Here is a 17,969-nt window from a genome sequence, read left to right as displayed (position 1 = left end):
ACCCTAAAAAATCCAATTTTAAACCCAAAAATTCCAACTTAGATTAAGAAATCCCATTTTAACCCCAAAAAATCAATTTTAACCCCAAAAATTCCAATTTAGACCAAAAATTCCAATTTAACCCTAAGAAATCCAATTTTAACCCCAAAAATTCCAACTTAGATTAAGAAATCCAATTTAACCCCGAAAATTCCAACATAGACCCAAAAAAATCCCGTTTTAACCCTAAAAAATCCAATTTTAACCCCAAAAATTCCAACTTAGATAAAGAAATCCAATTTTAACCCCAAAATTTCAATTTTAACCCCAAAAAATCCAATTTTAACCCCAAAAATTCCAACTTAGACCCAAAAAATCTCATTTTAACCCCAAAAATTCCAATTTAGACCCAAAAAATTCCAATTTAACCCTAAAAAATCCAATTTTAACCCCAAAAATTCCAACTTAGACCCAAAAAATCCAATTTTAACCCAAAAATTCCAACTTAGACCCAAAAAATCCCATTTTAACCCCAAAAATTCCACTTTTAACCCCCCAAACCTCCATAAAACTCCCAAAAATCCCCAAAAACCACAAGAGGCTTTTTTTGTTCTCAATTTTCCATTTTTTATTCTCACGGTCGCCATTTTTTCCTTTTTTTTCAGCATTTTCTCATTTTCCACCTTCTTTGCCACAAAAATCCCCCCCCGCAATTTTCTTTCCAAATTATTTCGTTTCCGCCCCTTCCCAAACCCCAAAAAAACCTAAAAAAACCCAAAAAAAACCCCAAAAAAACCCTCCTAAAAACTGCACAAAAAACCTAAAACTTCACCCAAAATAAACTCCCAAAAAACCCAAAAAAAAAACCCCAAAAAAGGCCCCAAAAAACCTAAAAAAACCCCCCCATAAATTACCCCAAAAACAAAAAAAAAAACCCAAAAAAAAAACCCAAAAAAGGCCCCAAAAAAACTAAAAAAAAACACCCATAAATTACCCAGAAAACCCCCAAAAAATCCTAAAAAAAACCCAAAAAAACCCTAAAAAAACCCCAAAAACCCTAACCCCCCCCCCAAAAAAACCCTAAAAAAACCCAAAAAAAACCCTAAAAAACCCCAAACTCCTCCCCAAAAAAAAAACCAAAAAATCACAAAATAATTTAAAAAACACCCAAAAAAAACCCAAAAAACCCCCCAAAAAAACCCCAAGAAAACCCTAAAAAAAACCCCAAGAAAACCCTAAAAAAACCCCAAAAAATCATAAAAAAATTTTAAAAAAACCCCAAAAAACCCAAAAAAACCCCAAAAAAACCCAAAATAACCCAAAATAAACCCCAAAAAAACCAAAAAAACCCCAAAATAGCCCAAAAAAAAAACCCCCAAAAAAACCCAAAAAACCCAAACTCCTCCCCAACAAAAAAACCCAAAAAATCATAAAAAAATTTTAAAAAAACCCTAAAAAAACCCCAAAAAAACCCCAAAAAATCCCCAAAAAAACCCTAAAAAAACCCCAAACTCGTCCCCAAAAAAACCCCAAAAAATCATAAAAAAATTTTAAAAACCCCCCAAAAAACCCCAAAAAAAACCCCAAAAAAATCTTAAAAAAACACCCCGAAAAACCCCTTAAAAAAAAGCTAAAAAAAAACCCAAAAAAACAAACAAAAAAAAAACCAAAAAATCATCAAAAAAATTTTAAAAACCCCAAAAAAACCCCAAAAAACCCCAAGAAAACCCCAAAAAAAACAAAAAAAAAAACCCAAAAAATCATCAAAAAAATTTAAAAAACACCAAAAAAACCCCAAAAATAAAAAAAAAAAAACCAAAAATAACCCCAAAATAACCCCCCAAAAAAAAAACCCAAAAAAACCCAAAAAACCCCAAAAAAACCCCAAGAAAACCAAAAAAAAACCAAAAAAAAAAAAACCCAAAAAATCATCAAAAAAATTTTAAAAAACACCAAAAAAAACCCCAAAAAATAAAAAAAAAAAAAAAAAAAATAACCCAAAATAACCCCCCAAAAAAAAAAAACCCAAAAAAACCCAAAAAACCCCAAAAAAACCCCAAGAAAACCCCAAAAAAAACAAAAAAAAAAAAACCCAAAAAAATCATCAAAAAAATTTTAAAAAACACCAAAAAAACCCCAAAAAATAAAAAAAAAACCACAAAAATAACCCCAAAATAACCCCCCCAAAAAAAAAAACCCCAATAAAACCCAAAAAACCCCAAAAAAACCCCAAGAAAACCCCAAAAAAAAAACAAAAAAAAAAAACCCAAAAAAACCAAAAAAAAAAACCCCAAAAACCCTAAAAAAACCCCAAAAAACCCCCCAAAAAAAACCCCCCAAAACCCCAAACTCCCCCCAACTCCCCCCGGCCGCAGCCCCGCAGGCCCCGCTGTGCGTGCGGGGCCGTTTCAGACGGGTTTGGGTTTGCTGATGACGCCGTCCGGGTAGAGCTGCTTGAACTGCGCCACCACGTCGGGGTCCAGCAGGTGGATCCCGTCCAGCTGGTTCCCCAGGGTGATCCTGCCAAGCGCCCCAAAAACAACGGCCCCAATCAGCACAAAAACGCCACAAAATAGCCACAAAATAGCCACAAAATAGCCCCAAAAAACGGCCCCAATCAGCCCAAAAACGCCACAAAATAGCCACAAAAACGCCACAAAATAGCCACAAAAAACGGCCCCAAATCAGCCCAAAAACGCCACAAAATAGCCACAACAACGCCACAAAATAGCCACAAAAAACGGCCCCAAATCAGCCCAAAAACGCCACAAAATAGCCACAAAAACGCCACAAAATAGCCCCAAAATAGCCCCAAATCAGCCCAAAAAACGGCCCCAAATCAGCCCAAAAACGCCACAAAAACGCCACAAAATAGCCACAAAATAGCCCCAAAAAACGGCCCCAAATCAGCCCAAAAACGCCACAAAATAGCCACAAAATAGCCCCAAAATAGCCCCAAAAAACGGCCCCAATCAGCCCAAAAACGCCACAAAATAGCCACAAAATAGCCACAAAAACGCCACAAAAAATGGCCCCAAATCAGCCCAAAAACGCCACAAAATAGCCACAAAATAGCCCCAAAAAACGGCCCCAAATCAGCCCAAAAACGCCACAAAATAGCCCCAAAATAGCCCCAAAATAGCCCCAAAAAATGGCCCCAATCAGCCCAAAAACGCCACAAAATAGCCACAAAATAGCCACAAAATAGCCCCAAAAACGCCACAAAAAATGGCCCCAAATCAGCCCAAAAACGCCACAAAATAGCCACAAAATAGCCCCAAAATAGCCCCAAAATAGCCCCAAAAAATGGCCCCAAATCAGCCCAAAAACGCCACAAAATAGCCACAAAATAGCCACAAAAACGCCACAAAAAATGGCCCCAAATCAGCCCAAAAACGCCACAAAATAGCCCCAAAATAGCCCCAAAAAACGGCCCCAAATCAGCCCAAAAACGGCCCCAATCAGCCCAAAAACGCCACAAAATAGCCCCAAAATAGCCCCAAAAACGCCACAAAAAATGGCCCCAAATCAGCCCAAAAACGCCACAAAATAGCCCCAAAATAGCCACAAAATAGCCCCAAAAACGGCCCCAATCAGCCCAAAAACGCCACAAAATAGCCCCAAAATAGCCCCAAAATAGCCACAAAATAGCCCCAAGTCAGCCCCAAAATAGCCCCAAAATAGCCACAAAATAGCCACAAATCAGCCCAAAAAACGGCCCCAAATCAGCCCAAAAACGCCACAAAATAGCCCCAAAATAGCCCCAAAAACGCCACAAAATAGCCCCAAAATAGCCCCAAAAACGCCACAAAATAGCCCCAAAATAGCCCCAAAAACGCCACAAAAAATGGCCCCAAATCAGCCCAAAAACGCCACAAAATAGCCCCAAAATAGCCCCAAAAAACGGCCCCAATCAGCCCAAAAACGCCACAAAATAGCCCCAAAAACGCCACAAAAAATGGCCCCAAATCAGCCCAAAAACGCCACAAAATAGCCACAAAATAGCCCAAAAACGGCCCCAATCAGCCCAAAAACCGCCCCAAATCAGCCCAAAAATAGCCACAAATCAGCCCAAAAATAGCCCCAAAAACGCCACAAAATAGCCCCAAAATAGCCACAAAATAGCCCCAAAATAGCCCCAAAAAACGGCCCCAAATCAGCCCAAAAACGCCACAAAATAGCCCCAAAAACGCCACAAAATAGCCCCAAAAACGCCACAAAATAGCCCCAAAATAGCCCCAAAAAACGGCCCAAATCAGCCCAAAAACGCCACAAAATAGCCACAAAAACGCCACAAAATAGCCACAAAATAGCCACAAAAATGCCACAAAATAGCCACAAAAACGGCCCCAAATCAGCCCAAAAACGGCCCCAAATCAGCCCAAAAACGCCACAAAATAGCCCCAAAATAGCCCCAAAAAATGGCCCCAAATCAGCCCAAAAACGCCACAAAATAGCCACAAAATAGCCCCAAAAAACGGCCCCAAATCAGCCCAAAAACGGCCCCAAAATAGCCACAAAAGAGCCCCAAAGTAGCCACCAAAAATCCCAAAAAAATCCGCTTTAAATGCCCAAAATAGCCACAAAATAACCCCAAAAAATCCACTTTAAATGCCCAAAATATCCCCAAAAAATCCGCTTGAAATGCCCCAAAAATTCAATTTAAATCCCCCAAAAATGCCCCAAATAACCCCAAAAAATCCCCCCAAAAATCCCCAAAACATCCCCAAAAAATCCGCTTTAAATCCCCCAAAAATTCAATTTAAATCCCCCAAAAATCCAATTTAAATCCCCCCAAAAATTCAATTTAAATCCCAAAAAAATCCCACAGAAACCGATAAAAAAATTCAATTTAAATCCCCCAAAAATCCCCCCCAAAAAATCCAATTTAAATTCTGCAAAATCCAAAAAGAATCCCATTTAAATCCCACAAAAATCCCAAAAAAATCCACGAAAATCCCTAAAAAATTCTCAAAAAATCCCTAAAAAATCCCCAAAAAATCCAATTTAAATCCCCTTAAAAATCCTCCAAAAATCCCAAAAAATTAAAATAAAAAAACCCAAAAATCCACTTTACAAAAACTTCAAAAAAACCCCAAAAATGCCCCAAAAATCCCCCCCAAAAAATCCAATTTAAAGTCTGCAAAATCCAAAAAAAATCCCAATTTAAATCCCACAAAAATCCCAAAAAAACCACAAAAATCCCTAAAAAATTCTCAAAAAATCCCTAAAAAATCCTCAAAAAATCCCATTTAAATTCTGCAAAATCCTCAAAAAATCCACTTTAAATCCCAAAAAAATCCTGAAAAAATCCCCAAAAATCCCTAAAAAATCCTCAAAAAATCCCATTTAAATTCTGCAATATCCTCAAAAAATCCACTTTAAATCCCAAAAAAATCCTGAAAAAATCCCCAAAAATCCCTAAAAAATCCTCAAAAAATCCCCCAAAAAATCCCAAAAAATCCAATTTAAATGCCTAAAAAATCCTCAAAAAATCCACTTTAAATCCACTTTAAATCCTAAAAATATCCCCAAAAATCCCTAAAAAATTCTCAAAAAATCCCCCAAAAAATCCAATTTAAATTCTGCAAAATCCAAAAAAAAATCCACTTTAAATCCCAAAAAAATCCTGGAAAAATCCACAAAAATCCCTAAAAAATCCTCAAAATATCCCCAAAAAATCCAATTTAAATTCTGCAAAATCGAAAAAAAATCCACTTTAAATCCCAAAAAAATCCTGAAAAAATCCCCAAAAATCCCTAAAAAATCCTCAAAAAATCCCTAAAAAAACCCCAAAAAATCCAATTTAAATCCCCTAAAAATCCTCCAAAAAATCCCAAAAAATTAAAATAAAAAAACCCAAAAATCCACTTTACAAAAACTTCAAAAAAACCCCAAAAATGCCCCAAAAATCCCCAAAAATGCCCCAAAAAATCCCCAAAAATGCCCCAAAAAATGGGAATTTTGTTACCAGTTGGGCTGGACGTTGTGGGGGCGGCCGAAGAGTTCGATTTTCCTGGTGCCGGGCGAGAGGCGCTCGATCATCCCGTAAATCTCATCGGGTTTGTGGCTGGTGGAGCGAACCTGGGCCAAAAAAGGGAATTTTATCATTGCCAGCAGTCGGGAATTCTGGGGATTTTTTTTCGGGATTTTTTGGGGGATTTTTGGGGATTTAAATTGGATTTTTGGGGATTTAAATTGGATTTTTGGGGATTTAAATTGAATTTTTGAGGGATTTAAATTGGATTTTTGAGGGGATTTAAAGCAGATTTTTAAAGGATTTTTTTGAGGATTAAAGTGGATTTTTGAGGGATTTTTGGGGGATTTTTGGGGATGTAAAGTGGATTTTTTGGGGATTTTAAAGGGGATTTTAAAGGGGATTTTAAAGGGGATTTACGGTGAATTTCTTTAGGATTTTTTTCAGAATTTAAAGTGAATTTTTGGGGGATTTTTGTGGGAATTTAAAGTGGATTTTTGGGGGATTTTTGGGGGGATTTAAAGCGGATTTTTAAAGGATTTTTTGGAGAATTAAAGTGGCTTTTTGGGGGATTTTTTGGGGGATTTTTGTGGGAATTTAAAGTGGATTTTTTGGGGATTTTTTGGGAATTTAAAGTGAATTTTTTTGGATTTTTGGGGGGATTTCTCATCCCGTAAATCTCATCGGGTTTGTGGCTGGTGGAGCGAACCTGGGGGAATTTGGGGCCAAAAAAGGAAATTTTATCATTGCCAGCAGTCGGGAATTCTGGAGAATTTTGGGGGATTTTTTCGGGATTTTTTGGGGGATTTTTGGGGATTTAAATTGGATTTTTGGGGATTTAAATTGAATTTTTTGGGGATTTAAATTGGATTTTTGAGGGATTTAAATTGGATTTTTGGGGGATTTTTGAGGGGATTTAAAGCAGATTTTTAAAGGATTTTTTTCAGAATTTAAAGTGGATTTTTGAGGGATTTTTTGGGGATTTTTGGGGATTTAAAGTGGATTTTTTGGGGAATTTTTGGGGATTTTAAAGGGGATTTTTGGGGATTTACGGTGAATTTTTTTAGGATTTTTTTCAGAATTTAAAGGGGATTTTTGGGGGATTTTTGGGGATTTAAAGTGGATTTTTTTTTTGGTTTTAAACCCCCAGATTTTGAGTTTTAATCCCCAGATTTCGGGGTTAAACCACGAGATTTTAGGTTTTAATCCCCGAATTTTGCATTTTAACCCCCAGATTTTGAGTTTAAACCCCCGGATTTTGGGTCAAATTTCCCAGGATTTTGGGGTGGAATTTCCCAGGGTTTTGGGCTGGAATTTCAGGGATTTTGGGTGGAATTTCCCAGGATTTTGGGTGGAATTTCAGGGGTTTTGGGGTGGAATTTCAGGGCTTTTGGGGTGGAATTTCAGGGCTTTTGGGGTGGAATTTCAGGGCTTTTGGGGTGGAATTTCCCAGGATTTTGGGGTGGAATTTCAGGGGTTTTGGGTGGAATTTCAGGGATTTGGGGTGGAATTTCCCAGGATTTTGGGTCAAATTTCCCAGGGATTTGGGGTGGAATTTCAGGGCTTTTGGGGTGGAATTTCAGGGGGTTTTGGGTGGAATTTCCCGGGATTTTGGGTGGAATTTCAGGGGGTTTGGGGTGGAATTTCAGGGGGTTTGGGGTGGAATTTCAGGGGTTTTTGGGTGGAATTTCCCAGGATTTTGGGTGGAATTTCAGGGCTTTTGGGGTTCCGTTTCTGGGGTTTGATTTTGGGGTGAAACCCGGGCATTTTGGGGCTCACCTCGGCCACGATGACGTCACAGTCCAGGCCCCGGTTGAAGCCTTGGGGGTTCCCCTTCACCCCCACCTGTGGGAGGAGCAAAACTTGGAGGCTCCCGGAACCCCCAAAATCCCCTAAAAATGCCCCAAAATCCCCTAAAAATGCCCCAAAACACCCGAAGCGCACAAACCCCGCCCCAAAATCCGCAAAATCCACCCCAAAAAAACCCCAGCAAAACACCCCAAAACCCCCTCGAACCGCCCACAGCCCCCAAAATCCCCTAAAGCCACCCCAAAAAACCCCAAAATCCACCCAGGGACCCCCAAAATCTCCTAAAACCGCCCCAGAAGCCCCGAAATCCCAAAAATCCACGCAGGAAGTCCCAAAATCCCCGGAATTTGGCCCAAAATGCCCTAAACCCGCCCCACAAAACCCCAAATCCCCCAGAATTCTCCCCCGGGGGTGCCCCAGCTTTGGGGTGGAGTTTTTGGGGTCAGATTTGGGGATTTTGGGGTCAATTTTGGGTCAGTTTGGGCTCAGTTTCTGGTGACTTTGGGGTCCATTTTTGGGCTCAGTTTCGGGGTTTTTGGGGTCCCTTTTTGGGCTCAGTTTCGGGGTTTTTGGGGTCCATTTTTGGGCTGAGTTTTGGGGTTTTTGGGGTCCATTTTTGGGATCAGTTTCGGGGTTTTTGGGGTCCATTTTTGGGGTTTTTGGGGTCCCTTTTGGGCTCATTTTTGGGGCATTTCTGGGCTCAGTTTTTGGGCTCATTTTGGGGGTTTTTGGGGCTGTTTTGGGCTCATTTTTGGGCTCATTTTGGGGGTTTTTGGGGCCAGGTTTTGGGCTCGTTTTTGGGCTCATTTTTAGGGCCGTTTTTGGGCTCATTTTGGGGGTTTTTGGGGCCGTTTTTGTGCTCATTTTTTGGGCTCATTTGGGGGTTTTTGGGGCCAGGTTTTGGGCTCATTTTTGGGCTCATTTTTGGGCTCATTTTGGGGGTTTTTGGGCTCGTTTTTGGGCTCGTTTTTGTGCTCATTTTTGGGGGTTTTGGGGCCGTTTTTGTGCTCATTTTGGGCTCATTTTTCGGCTCATTTTTGGGCTCATTTTGGGGGTTTTTGGGGCTGTTTTGGGCTCGTTTTTGTGCTCATTTTTGGGGATTTTGGGGCCGTTTTTGGGCTCATTTTGGGGCTCATTTTGGGGCTCATTTTTGGGCTCATTTTGGGGGTTTTTGGGACTGTTTTGGGCTCGTTTTTGGGCTCATTTTGGGGGTTTTGGGGCCGTTTTTGTGCTCATTTTTGGGCTCATTTTTGGGCTCATTTTGGGGGTTTTTGGGCTCGTTTTTGGGCTCGTTTTTGTGCTCATTTTTGGGCGTTTTGGGGCCGTTTTTGGGCTCATTTTGGGCTCATTTTTGGGCTCATTTTTGGGCTCATTTTGGGGGTTTTTCGGGCCAGGTTTTGGGCTCATTTTTGGGCTCATTTTTGGGCTCATTTTGGGGGTTTTTTGGGCCGTTTTTGGGCTCATTTTGTGCTCATTTTTGGGCTCATTTTGGGGTTTTTGGGGCCGTTTTTGGGCTCATTTTGTGCTCATTTTTGGGGTTTTTTGGGCCGTTTTTGGGCTCATTTTTGGGCTCATTTTTGTGCTCATTTTTATGCTCGTTTTTGGGCTCATTTCGGGGGTTTTTGGGCTCATTTCGGGGCCGTTTTTGGGGTACCAGGCAGTGCTCCTTGCCGTGGTTCAGCCAGTGCCCCGTGCGCCCCGTGCGGATGATTCGCTGCAGCTGATTCGTCTTCACCCAAATGATTTCGTCCACCCGCTCGTACCTGAGGGAATTTTGGGTCAATTTTGGGACTTTTCGGGGTTTTTTGGGGTTTTTTGGGGTTTTTTTGGGGTTTTTTTGGGGCATTTTTAAGGGGAAAAAAAAAAATCTCAAAACTCACCCCCAAAGGTTGAGGCACTCACGGCCCAGCTCCATGGCCCTGGAAATGGGGGAAAATCGGGGGGTTTAGAGAAAAGGAGGTTTTTGAGGAGAAAATTGGGATTTTGGGCAAAAAAGGGGTTTGGAAATGGGGGAAAATTGGGGTTTTTAGGGGGGAAAAAATGAGGTTGGAAATGGGGGAAAATTGGGATTTGGAAATGGGGGAAAATTGGGATTTTTAGGGGGGAAAAAAGGGGTTTGGAAATGGGGGAAAATTGGGGTTTTTATGGGGGGAAAAAAGGGTTTGGAAATGGGGGAAAATTGGGGTTTTTAGGAAGGGAAAAAGGGGTTTGGAAATGGGGGAAAACTGGGATTTTTAGGGGGGAAAAAGGGGTTTGGAAATGGGGGAAAATTGGGATTTTTAGGGGTAAAAAAGGGGTTTGGAAATGGGGGAAAATTGGGATTTTTAGGGGGAAAAAGGGGTTTGGAAATGGGGGAAAATTGGGGTTTTTAGGGGAGAAAATGGGTTTGGAAATGGGGGAAAATTGGGATTTTTATGGGGAAAAAAGGGGTTTGGAAATGGGGGAAAATTGGGATTTGGAAATGGGGGAAAATTGGGATTTTTAGGGGGGGAAAAAAAGGGGTTTGGTAATGGGGGAAAAATGGGATTTTTAGGGGTAAAAAAGGGGTTTGGAAATGGGGGAAAATTGGGATTTTTAGGGGGGAAAAAACGTTTGGAAATGGGGGAAAATTGGGATTTTTAGGGGGAAAAAGGGGTTTGGAAATGGGGGAAAATTGGGATTTTTAGGACAATTCCCCACAGATTTTGGGGTAAATCCTTGGGTTTTTGGGGTGAATCTCTGGGATTTTTGGGGTGAATCCTCAGGTTTTTGGGATCAGTACGAATTTAGGATAATTCCCCACAGATTTGGGGTAAATCCTGAGGGTTTTGGGGCGAATCTTTGGGTTTTTGGGTCACAACGAATTCAAGATAAATTCTCAGGGTTTTGGGGGTGAATCTCTGGGATTTTTGGGGTGAATCCTCAGGTTTTTACAGCCAGTATGAACTTAGGACAATTCCCCACAGATTTGGGGTAAATCCTGCGGGTTTTGGGGCAAATCCTTGGGTTTTTGGGGTCGCAATGGATTGGAGATAAATTCTCAGGGTTTTGGGGTGAATCTCTGGGATTTTTGGGGCGAATCCTCAGGTTTTTGGGGTCAGTACGAATTTAGGATAATTCCCCACAGATTTGGGGTAAATCCTTGGGTTTTTGGGGTGAATCTCTGGGATTTTTTGGGGCGAATCCTCGGGGTTTCGGGCCCGCGGCCGATTCCTGCCAAACCCCCTGAGGCCGGGGTGGAACGCCCGGGTTTTTTTGGGGCGAATCCCGGGGATTTTGGGGCCGCCGACCTGCCGGTGACCCAGAGGAAGAGGAAGCCCTCGTCCTGCAGCACGGGGATGTTGAGGCGCCGCATCTCGTCGTCCGTCAGGGTCCCGTAGGGCAGCTCCATGTGGATGTCCCAGGGAGGGTCCGCCATCACCACGGCGAACTTGCCCAGGATGGACACGTCCAGGTAGCGGATGTCGCAGCAGATCCACTGGAAAAAACGGGGCGAAAACGGGAAAAAACGGTGAAAATGGAGGAAAATGGGGAAAAACGGCGAAAAACGGCGAAAAACGGCAAAACCGGGGGGAAAACGGGGGTGAAATGGGGACAGAAATGCCTCAGAATGTTGCCCAGGATGGACACGTCCAGGTAGCGGATGTCGCAGCAGATCCACTGGAAAAACGGGGAGAAAACACAAAAAAATGGGAAAAAATAGCAAAAAACAGTAATAAAACGCAAAAAATGGCAAAAAACGGCAAAAAACTTGGAGGAATTGGGGCTCAGGAAGTTTCCCAGGATGGACACGTGCAGACAGAGGAGGTAGCAACAAATCCACTGAAAAAACGGGGAGAAAAAGTCAAAAAATGGGAAAAAACAGTGAGAATGGAGAAAAATGGCGAAAAATGGTAAAAAATGGCAAAAACGGGGGTGAAACAGGGACAGAAATGCCTCAGGAAGTTGCCCAGGACGGACATGTGCAGGTAGAGGATGTTGTAGCAGATCCACTGGAAAAAATGGGGCGAAAACACGAAGAAACGGTGAAAATAGAGAAAAATGGCGAAAAACGGCAAAAAATGGCAAAAAACGGCAAAAACGGGGGGAAAACGGGGGTGAAATGGGGACAGAAATGCCTCAGAATGTTGCCCAGGATGGACACGTCCAGGTAGCGGATGTCGCAGCAGATCCACTGGAAAAACGGGGAGAAAACACAAAAAAATGGGAAAAAATAGCAAAAAACAGTAATAAAACGCAAAAAATGGCAAAAAACGGCAAAAAACTTGGAGGAATTGGGGCTCAGGAAGTTTCCCAGGATGGACACGTGCAGACAGAGGAGGTAGCAACAAATCCACTGAAAAAACGGGGAGAAAAAGTCAAAAAATGGGAAAAAACGGTGAGAATGGAGAAAAATGGCGAAAAATGGTAAAAAATGGCAAAAACGGGGGTGAAACAGGGACAGAAATGCCTCAGGAAGTTGCCCAGGACGGACATGTGCAGGTAGAGGATGTTGTAGCAGATCCACTGGAAAAAATGGGGCGAAAACACAAAGAAACGGTGAAAATAGAGAAAAATGGCGAAAAACGGCAAAAAATGGCGAAAAACGGCAAAACCGGGGGGAAAACGGGGGTGAAATGGGGACAAAAATGCCTCAGGAAGATGCCCAGGATGGACACGTCCAGGTAGCGGATGTCGCAGCAGATCCACTGAAAAAATGGGGTGAAAACACGAAAAAATGGGAAAAAATAGCAAAAAACAGTAAAAAAACGCAAAAAATGGCAAAAAACGGCAAAAAACTTGGAGGAATTGGGGCTCAGGAATTTCCCAGGATGGACACGTGCAGACAGAGGAGGCAGCAACAAATCCACTGAAAAAACGGGGCAAAAACACAAAAAAATGGTGAAAATGGAGAAAAATTGCAAAAAAAGGCGAAAAAATGGGAAAAAATGGTGAAAAACAGTAATGTATATACAGATAATATATATATAAGTAATATATATACATATAATAAAATGTTTATTACATACATATAATAATATATAAAATAATAAAAGATATAAATTATGCATTGCATAAAATATAAAATATTATGTATTATATATATACAATATATATATAATATGTATAACAATATATATAATAATACAATACATAAATTTATAGTAATTTATCATAAATTTTCTATATAATTATTTATGCAATTATAGAAAACGCCAGCTCATTTGCATTTCCCTCACCTGAGGCGGGAAGAGCCGATCGGCCCCGGCGTCGGGCGGGGGCCCGCGGGTGGGCGGGGCCGGGGGCGGGGAGCGGGGGCGTGGCCGCGGGTGGGCGGGGCTGCGCGGGGGCGTGGCCGCGCAGGTGTCGATCTCGTAGTGCACGTACTTGCAGGTGTCCATGTGGAAGCAGGTGTTGAGGAAGGAGCAGTCGCCCAGGGACTCGTCCGTGTGCTTGTTGATGATGCGGCTGCGGGGAAAGGGTTCGGGGTGAAAAACGGGGCTTTTGGGAAAAACGGGATTTTTTGGAGCAAAAACGGGATTTTTGCGGGGGGAAAACAGGGTTTTTTTTGGAGGAAGTTGGGGTTTTTGGGGCCTTGAGGTACTCCTCCCAAAAAACCCCCGGTAAAAGCCTCAAAATCTGAACCAAACCCCTCAAAACCCCAAAGAAAAGCCCCCAAAACCCCAGATAATCACCCCAAAATTGGAATTAAACCCCCAAAATCTCCCCAGACTGACCGGAAGTGCAGGCCTAGCGCCTGAGGCCTTGACACATTTCCAGGGGCCTGAGGCCTTGAGGTACTCCTCCCAAAAACCTTTGGTAAAAGCCTCAAAATCTGAACCAAACCCCTCAAAACCCCAAAGAAAAGCCCCCAAAACCCCAGATAATCACCCCAAAATTTGAATTAAACCGCTCAAAACCCCAAATAAACCCCCAAAATCCCCCCAGACTGACCGGAAGTGCAGGCCTAAGGCCTGAGGCCTTGACACATTTCCAGGGGCCTGAGGCCTTGACACACTCGTCCCCAGAACCCCAAATAAAAGCCCCAAAACTCCAGATAATCACCCCAAAACCTGATATAAAGCCCCCAAAACCCCAGATAATCACCCCAAATCCCCCCAGACTGACCGGAAGTGCAGGCCTAAGGCCTGAGGCCTTGACACAGCACTTCCTCCGGGGCCCTGAGGCCTTGAGGCACTCCTCCCCAGAACCCCAAATAAAAGCCCCAAAACTCCAAATAATGACCCCAAAACCTGATACAAACCCCCCAAAACCCCAGATAATCACCCCAAAATTGGAATTAAACCCCTCAAATCCCCAAATAAACCCCCAAAATCTCCCCAGACTGACCGGAAGTGCAGGCCTAAGGCCTGAGGCCTTGACACAGCACTTACGGGGCCCTGAGGCCTTGAGGCACTCGTCCCCAGAACCCCAAATAAAAGCCCCAAAACTCCAAATAATGACCCCAAAACCTGATATAAAGCCCCCAAAACCCCCGATAATCACCCCAAATCCCCCCAGACTGACCGGAAGTGCAGCCTGCGGCAGGGCCGCTCGCCGCCCGAGGCCTTGACGCACTCCTCCTTGGTGCCGTGGTCGCAGAACTCCTGCACCTGGGCGCGGCCCCGCGAGCGGAACTTCTCCACGATCGACTGCTCCTTGGCCGTGGTGGTGTTCAGCAGCTCCAGGATCTCCTGGCTCACCTGAGGCCACGCCCACCTCGTTAAACCACGCCCCATTAGTGCTAGGCTCCACCCACACCTGTTAAATCCCACCCACTATCTCTAGACTCCACCCACCATCATTAAATCCCAACCACCATCTCTAGGCTCCACCCATAATCTCTAGACTCCACCCACCATCCCTAAGCCCCACCCACTGTCTTTAGACTCCACCCACCTGCATTAACCCCACCCACCACCATTAAGCTCTGCCCACCGGCCTAAAAATCCCACCCACAATCTCTAGAGCCCACCTACCACGCTTAAGCCCCACCCACCATCAAGCTCCACCCATCACTTTGAAAATATCACCTGCAATCTCGAGACTCCACCTACCACCCTTAAACCCCACCCACAATCGCTAGGCTCCACCCACCGCCACTAAAACCCACCTACCATTGCTAGGCCACACCCACTACCCTTAAGCCCCACCCACTGCCCTTATACTCCACCCACCTCTGTAACCCCCACCCACCACCATTAAGCTCCACCCACCACCCTTAAACTCCGCCTGCCGCCTCTAGACTCCACCCACTCAAACCCTGCCATTTTGAAACCCCGCCATCTTTAATGCCGCCATTTTGAAACACCACCAACTCGAAACCCCGCCATCTTGAAACCCCGCCATTTTGAAACCCCGCCAGCTTGAATGCCGCCATTTTGAAATGCCACCACCTCAAAACTCCGCCATTTTGAAACCCCGCCATCTCGAATCCCCCTCCCAAGCCCCGCCCACCCCCTCCCAAGCCCCGCCCTCACCTTCTTACTCTGCTGCTCCTTGGTCGACTGCTGACTCAGCAAACTCTCGATCTCCAGATCCACGTCCGACGCCGCCGCCGCCCTCCGGCACCTCTTGGCCTCCTTCCCTTCCCCGGCCCCGCCCCCTGCCCCACCCGCGGGCTCCGCCCCCCGTCGCCGGCCGGCCAATGAGGCGGCGGCGGCGGCCATGGCGGCCAGCTTGGAGTGGTCGGCGCAGGTGACGAGGGCGGGGCCGTCGTGGAGCAGCCCCCGGCGCACCTCGATCAGCTCCTGCGCCGCGAACTTGTGCAGGAGGCTCTCGACCGCGCGCAGCGTCACCTGGGAGTCGCCCTGGCCAAAGGTGTGTCCCAGGTGTATCCCCAGGTGTGTCCCACCAATCCCCACTGTCCCCAGGTGTGTCCCCACCTGTCCCAGGTGTGTCCCAGGTGTGTCCCACCTGTCCCAGGTGTATCCCCAGGTGTGTCTCACCTGTCCCAGCTGTCCCCAGGTATGTCCCACCTGTCCCAGCTGTCCCCAGGTGTGTCCCCACCTGTCCTAGGTGTGTCCCAGGTGTGTCCATCCCCAGGTGTGTCCCAGGTGTGTCTCCAGGTGTGTCCCACCTGTCCCCAGGTATGTCCCCAGGTGTGTCCCACCAATCCCAGCTGTCCCCAGGTGTGTCCCCACCTATCCCAGGTGTGTCCCAGGTGTGTCCCACCAACCCCAGCTGTCCCCAGGTGTGTCCCAGGTGTGTCCCCAGGTGTGTCCCACCAATCCCAGCTGTCCCCAGGTGTGTCCCAGGTGTGTCCCACCAACCCCAGCTGTCCCCAGGTGTGTCCCAGGTGTGTCCCCAGGTGTGTCCCACCAATCCCAGCTGTCCCCAGGTGTGTCCCAGGTGTGTCCCACCAACCCCAGCTGTCCCCAGGTGTGTCCCCACCTGTCCCAGGTGCGTACCCCGGCGATGGCGCTGCGGATGGCGCTGGCGTCGGTGGGCAGGGGCGTGGCCAGGTCCGACAGGTGGAGGAGGAGGCGCCGCTCCAGGGCCGGGTCCGGCTCCGGGGGCTCCCCGGGGACCCCCTCGGCCCCGCCCACCGGAGGGGAGGGGGCGGAGCCAGGGGCAGAGCTGAGAGAGGACACGCCCCCGTCTGGGCCGGAGGGGGCGGGGCTGGAGGTGCGGGGAGGCGTGGCCAGAGAGAGGTCATGGCGGGGGTCTGTGGGGGGGAGAAATCATATTCATTAACATCTTAATTAATCTTAATTAACCTTAATTAATCTTAATTAATGTTAATTAATAGTTCCTAATTATCCCTATTTCTTAACTAGCCCCATTCTTATTAAACACTTATTCTTAATTAACTCTCTATTCTTAATTACTCCTCTATTCTTAACTCCTATTCTTAATTAACCCCTATTATTAATTAACCCCTATTTTTAGTTATCCCTCTATTCTTAATTAATCTTTTTTATTAATTAGACACCCATTCTTAATTAAAGCCTAATTATTAATTAACCCTCAGTTCTTAACTAATCCCTATTTTTAATTAACCCCAATTCTTAATTAATCTACTCTTAATTGGCCCCTATTATTCATTAACCCCATTCTTCATTAACCCCTTCTATTACTTTACCCCAATTTGAATGAATTCCTCTTCTTAATTAACCCTTATTTTAATTACCCCCATTCCTAATTAAACAATGATCCCTAATTAGCCTCCACCCTCTGATTAAACCCAAACCCTTCATTAATTCCCGACTCTAATTAATGCCTGACCCCTCATTGACCTTTGACCCCTCATTAATCCCTAACTGACCCATGACCCCTCATTAACCCTCCTAATTAACACTCACTCTCTCATTAACCCCCCCAATTACCCCTTCCCCCCTCATTAACCCCTTTAATTAAGCCTTAGCCCCTCATTAAGCCCCCTAATCGACCCTTTGCCCCTCATTAACCCCTTTAATTATCCCTTCCCCCTTAATTAACCCCCTAATTACCCCTTTCTCCTCTCATTAACCCACCCAATTAATCCTCAGCCCTTCATAAACCCTCTTAATTAACTTTCCCCCCTCATTAACCCCTTTAATTCCCCCCAGCCTCCCCAATTACCCCCTTCCTCGTCATTAACCCCCTTAATCAAACTTTAGCCCCTCACTAACCCCCCTAATTAACATTGCCCCCTCATTAACCCCTTAATTACCCCTTTCCCCCATAATTAACCCTTTAATTCTCCTCAGCCCCTCACGCCCCCGGGCCCTCACCGGCGGCCCCGAGCGGGTCCTGCTTCCTCCGCCGCTGCAGCCGCTCCCGGAGCGAGTCCAGCTGCTTCTTGTGCGCCTGGATCGAGCTCCACGTGTCCGACATGGCCCCGCTCGCGATCCTGTCGCGGTCCTGTCGCGACAGAGACCGGCCGGCCGCGATCCTCCCGCTCCCGCTCCCGGTCCCGCTCCCGCCTCACAACGCCGGAAGCGGAAGTGGCCGGAAGCGATCGGAAGCCGCCGCCGCCATTTTGAGTGTGGGCAAAGCCGTTTATTCCAACCACGACCTCCGCCATTTTGAGTGCTGGCACCCACCGTTACTTCCGTGGTGAACGCCGCCATTTTGAGTACGGGCATCCCCCCTTATTTCCATGGTAACCGCCGCCATTTTGAGTTTGGGCATTTCCCTTTATTTCAATGGAGACCGCCGCCATTTTGAGTACTGGCACCGCGTTGTTTCCATGGGAATCACCGCCATTTTGAGAGCTGGCAGAACCCCCCCTCCCTCAGGAACACACAAAGACGATTTCCAT

General features: G+C 45.4%; 1 protein-coding gene across 1 annotated transcript; it reads right to left on the bottom strand.

The window, feature by feature from the left end:
* Positions 1–2,350: 2,350 nt before the first annotated feature.
* METTL3 (methyltransferase 3, N6-adenosine-methyltransferase complex catalytic subunit) lies at positions 2,351–17,619 on the bottom strand. Its single transcript, XM_066571182.1, has 11 exons — positions 17,440–17,619; positions 16,135–16,391; positions 15,205–15,534; positions 14,252–14,427; positions 12,964–13,192; positions 11,035–11,222; positions 9,646–9,684; positions 9,420–9,528; positions 7,736–7,801; positions 5,951–6,063; positions 2,351–2,499 (listed from the first exon to the last, which is right to left on the bottom strand). Exons 1-11 carry the CDS (start codon positions 17,540–17,542, stop codon positions 2,388–2,390), a joined length of 1,722 nt encoding a protein of 573 aa, XP_066427279.1. The 5' UTR covers positions 17,543–17,619; the 3' UTR covers positions 2,351–2,387.
* Positions 17,620–17,969: the final 350 nt, after the last annotated feature.

Source organism: Molothrus aeneus, unplaced genomic scaffold, assembly GCF_037042795.1.
Source record: "Molothrus aeneus isolate 106 unplaced genomic scaffold, BPBGC_Maene_1.0 scaffold_362, whole genome shotgun sequence".
NCBI classification, from domain to species: Eukaryota; Metazoa; Chordata; class Aves; order Passeriformes; family Icteridae; genus Molothrus; species Molothrus aeneus.
This window is presented reverse-complemented; position numbering and strand designations above follow the sequence as displayed.

Excerpts from the sequence above, each read along its gene's own strand:
- METTL3 (XM_066571182.1), bottom strand. The coding sequence starts at position 17,542 with ATGTCGGACACGTGGAGCTCGATCCAGGCGCACAAGAAGCAGCTGGAC. Across the intron at positions 7,802-9,419 it reads ACGGCAAGGAGCACTGCCTG|GTGGGGGTGAAGGGGAACCC; the intron begins GTACCCCAAAAA and ends CTCCTCCCACAG. Across the intron at positions 6,064-7,735 it reads GTGACGTCATCGTGGCCGAG|GTTCGCTCCACCAGCCACAA; the intron begins GTGAGCCCCAAA and ends TTTTTGGCCCAG.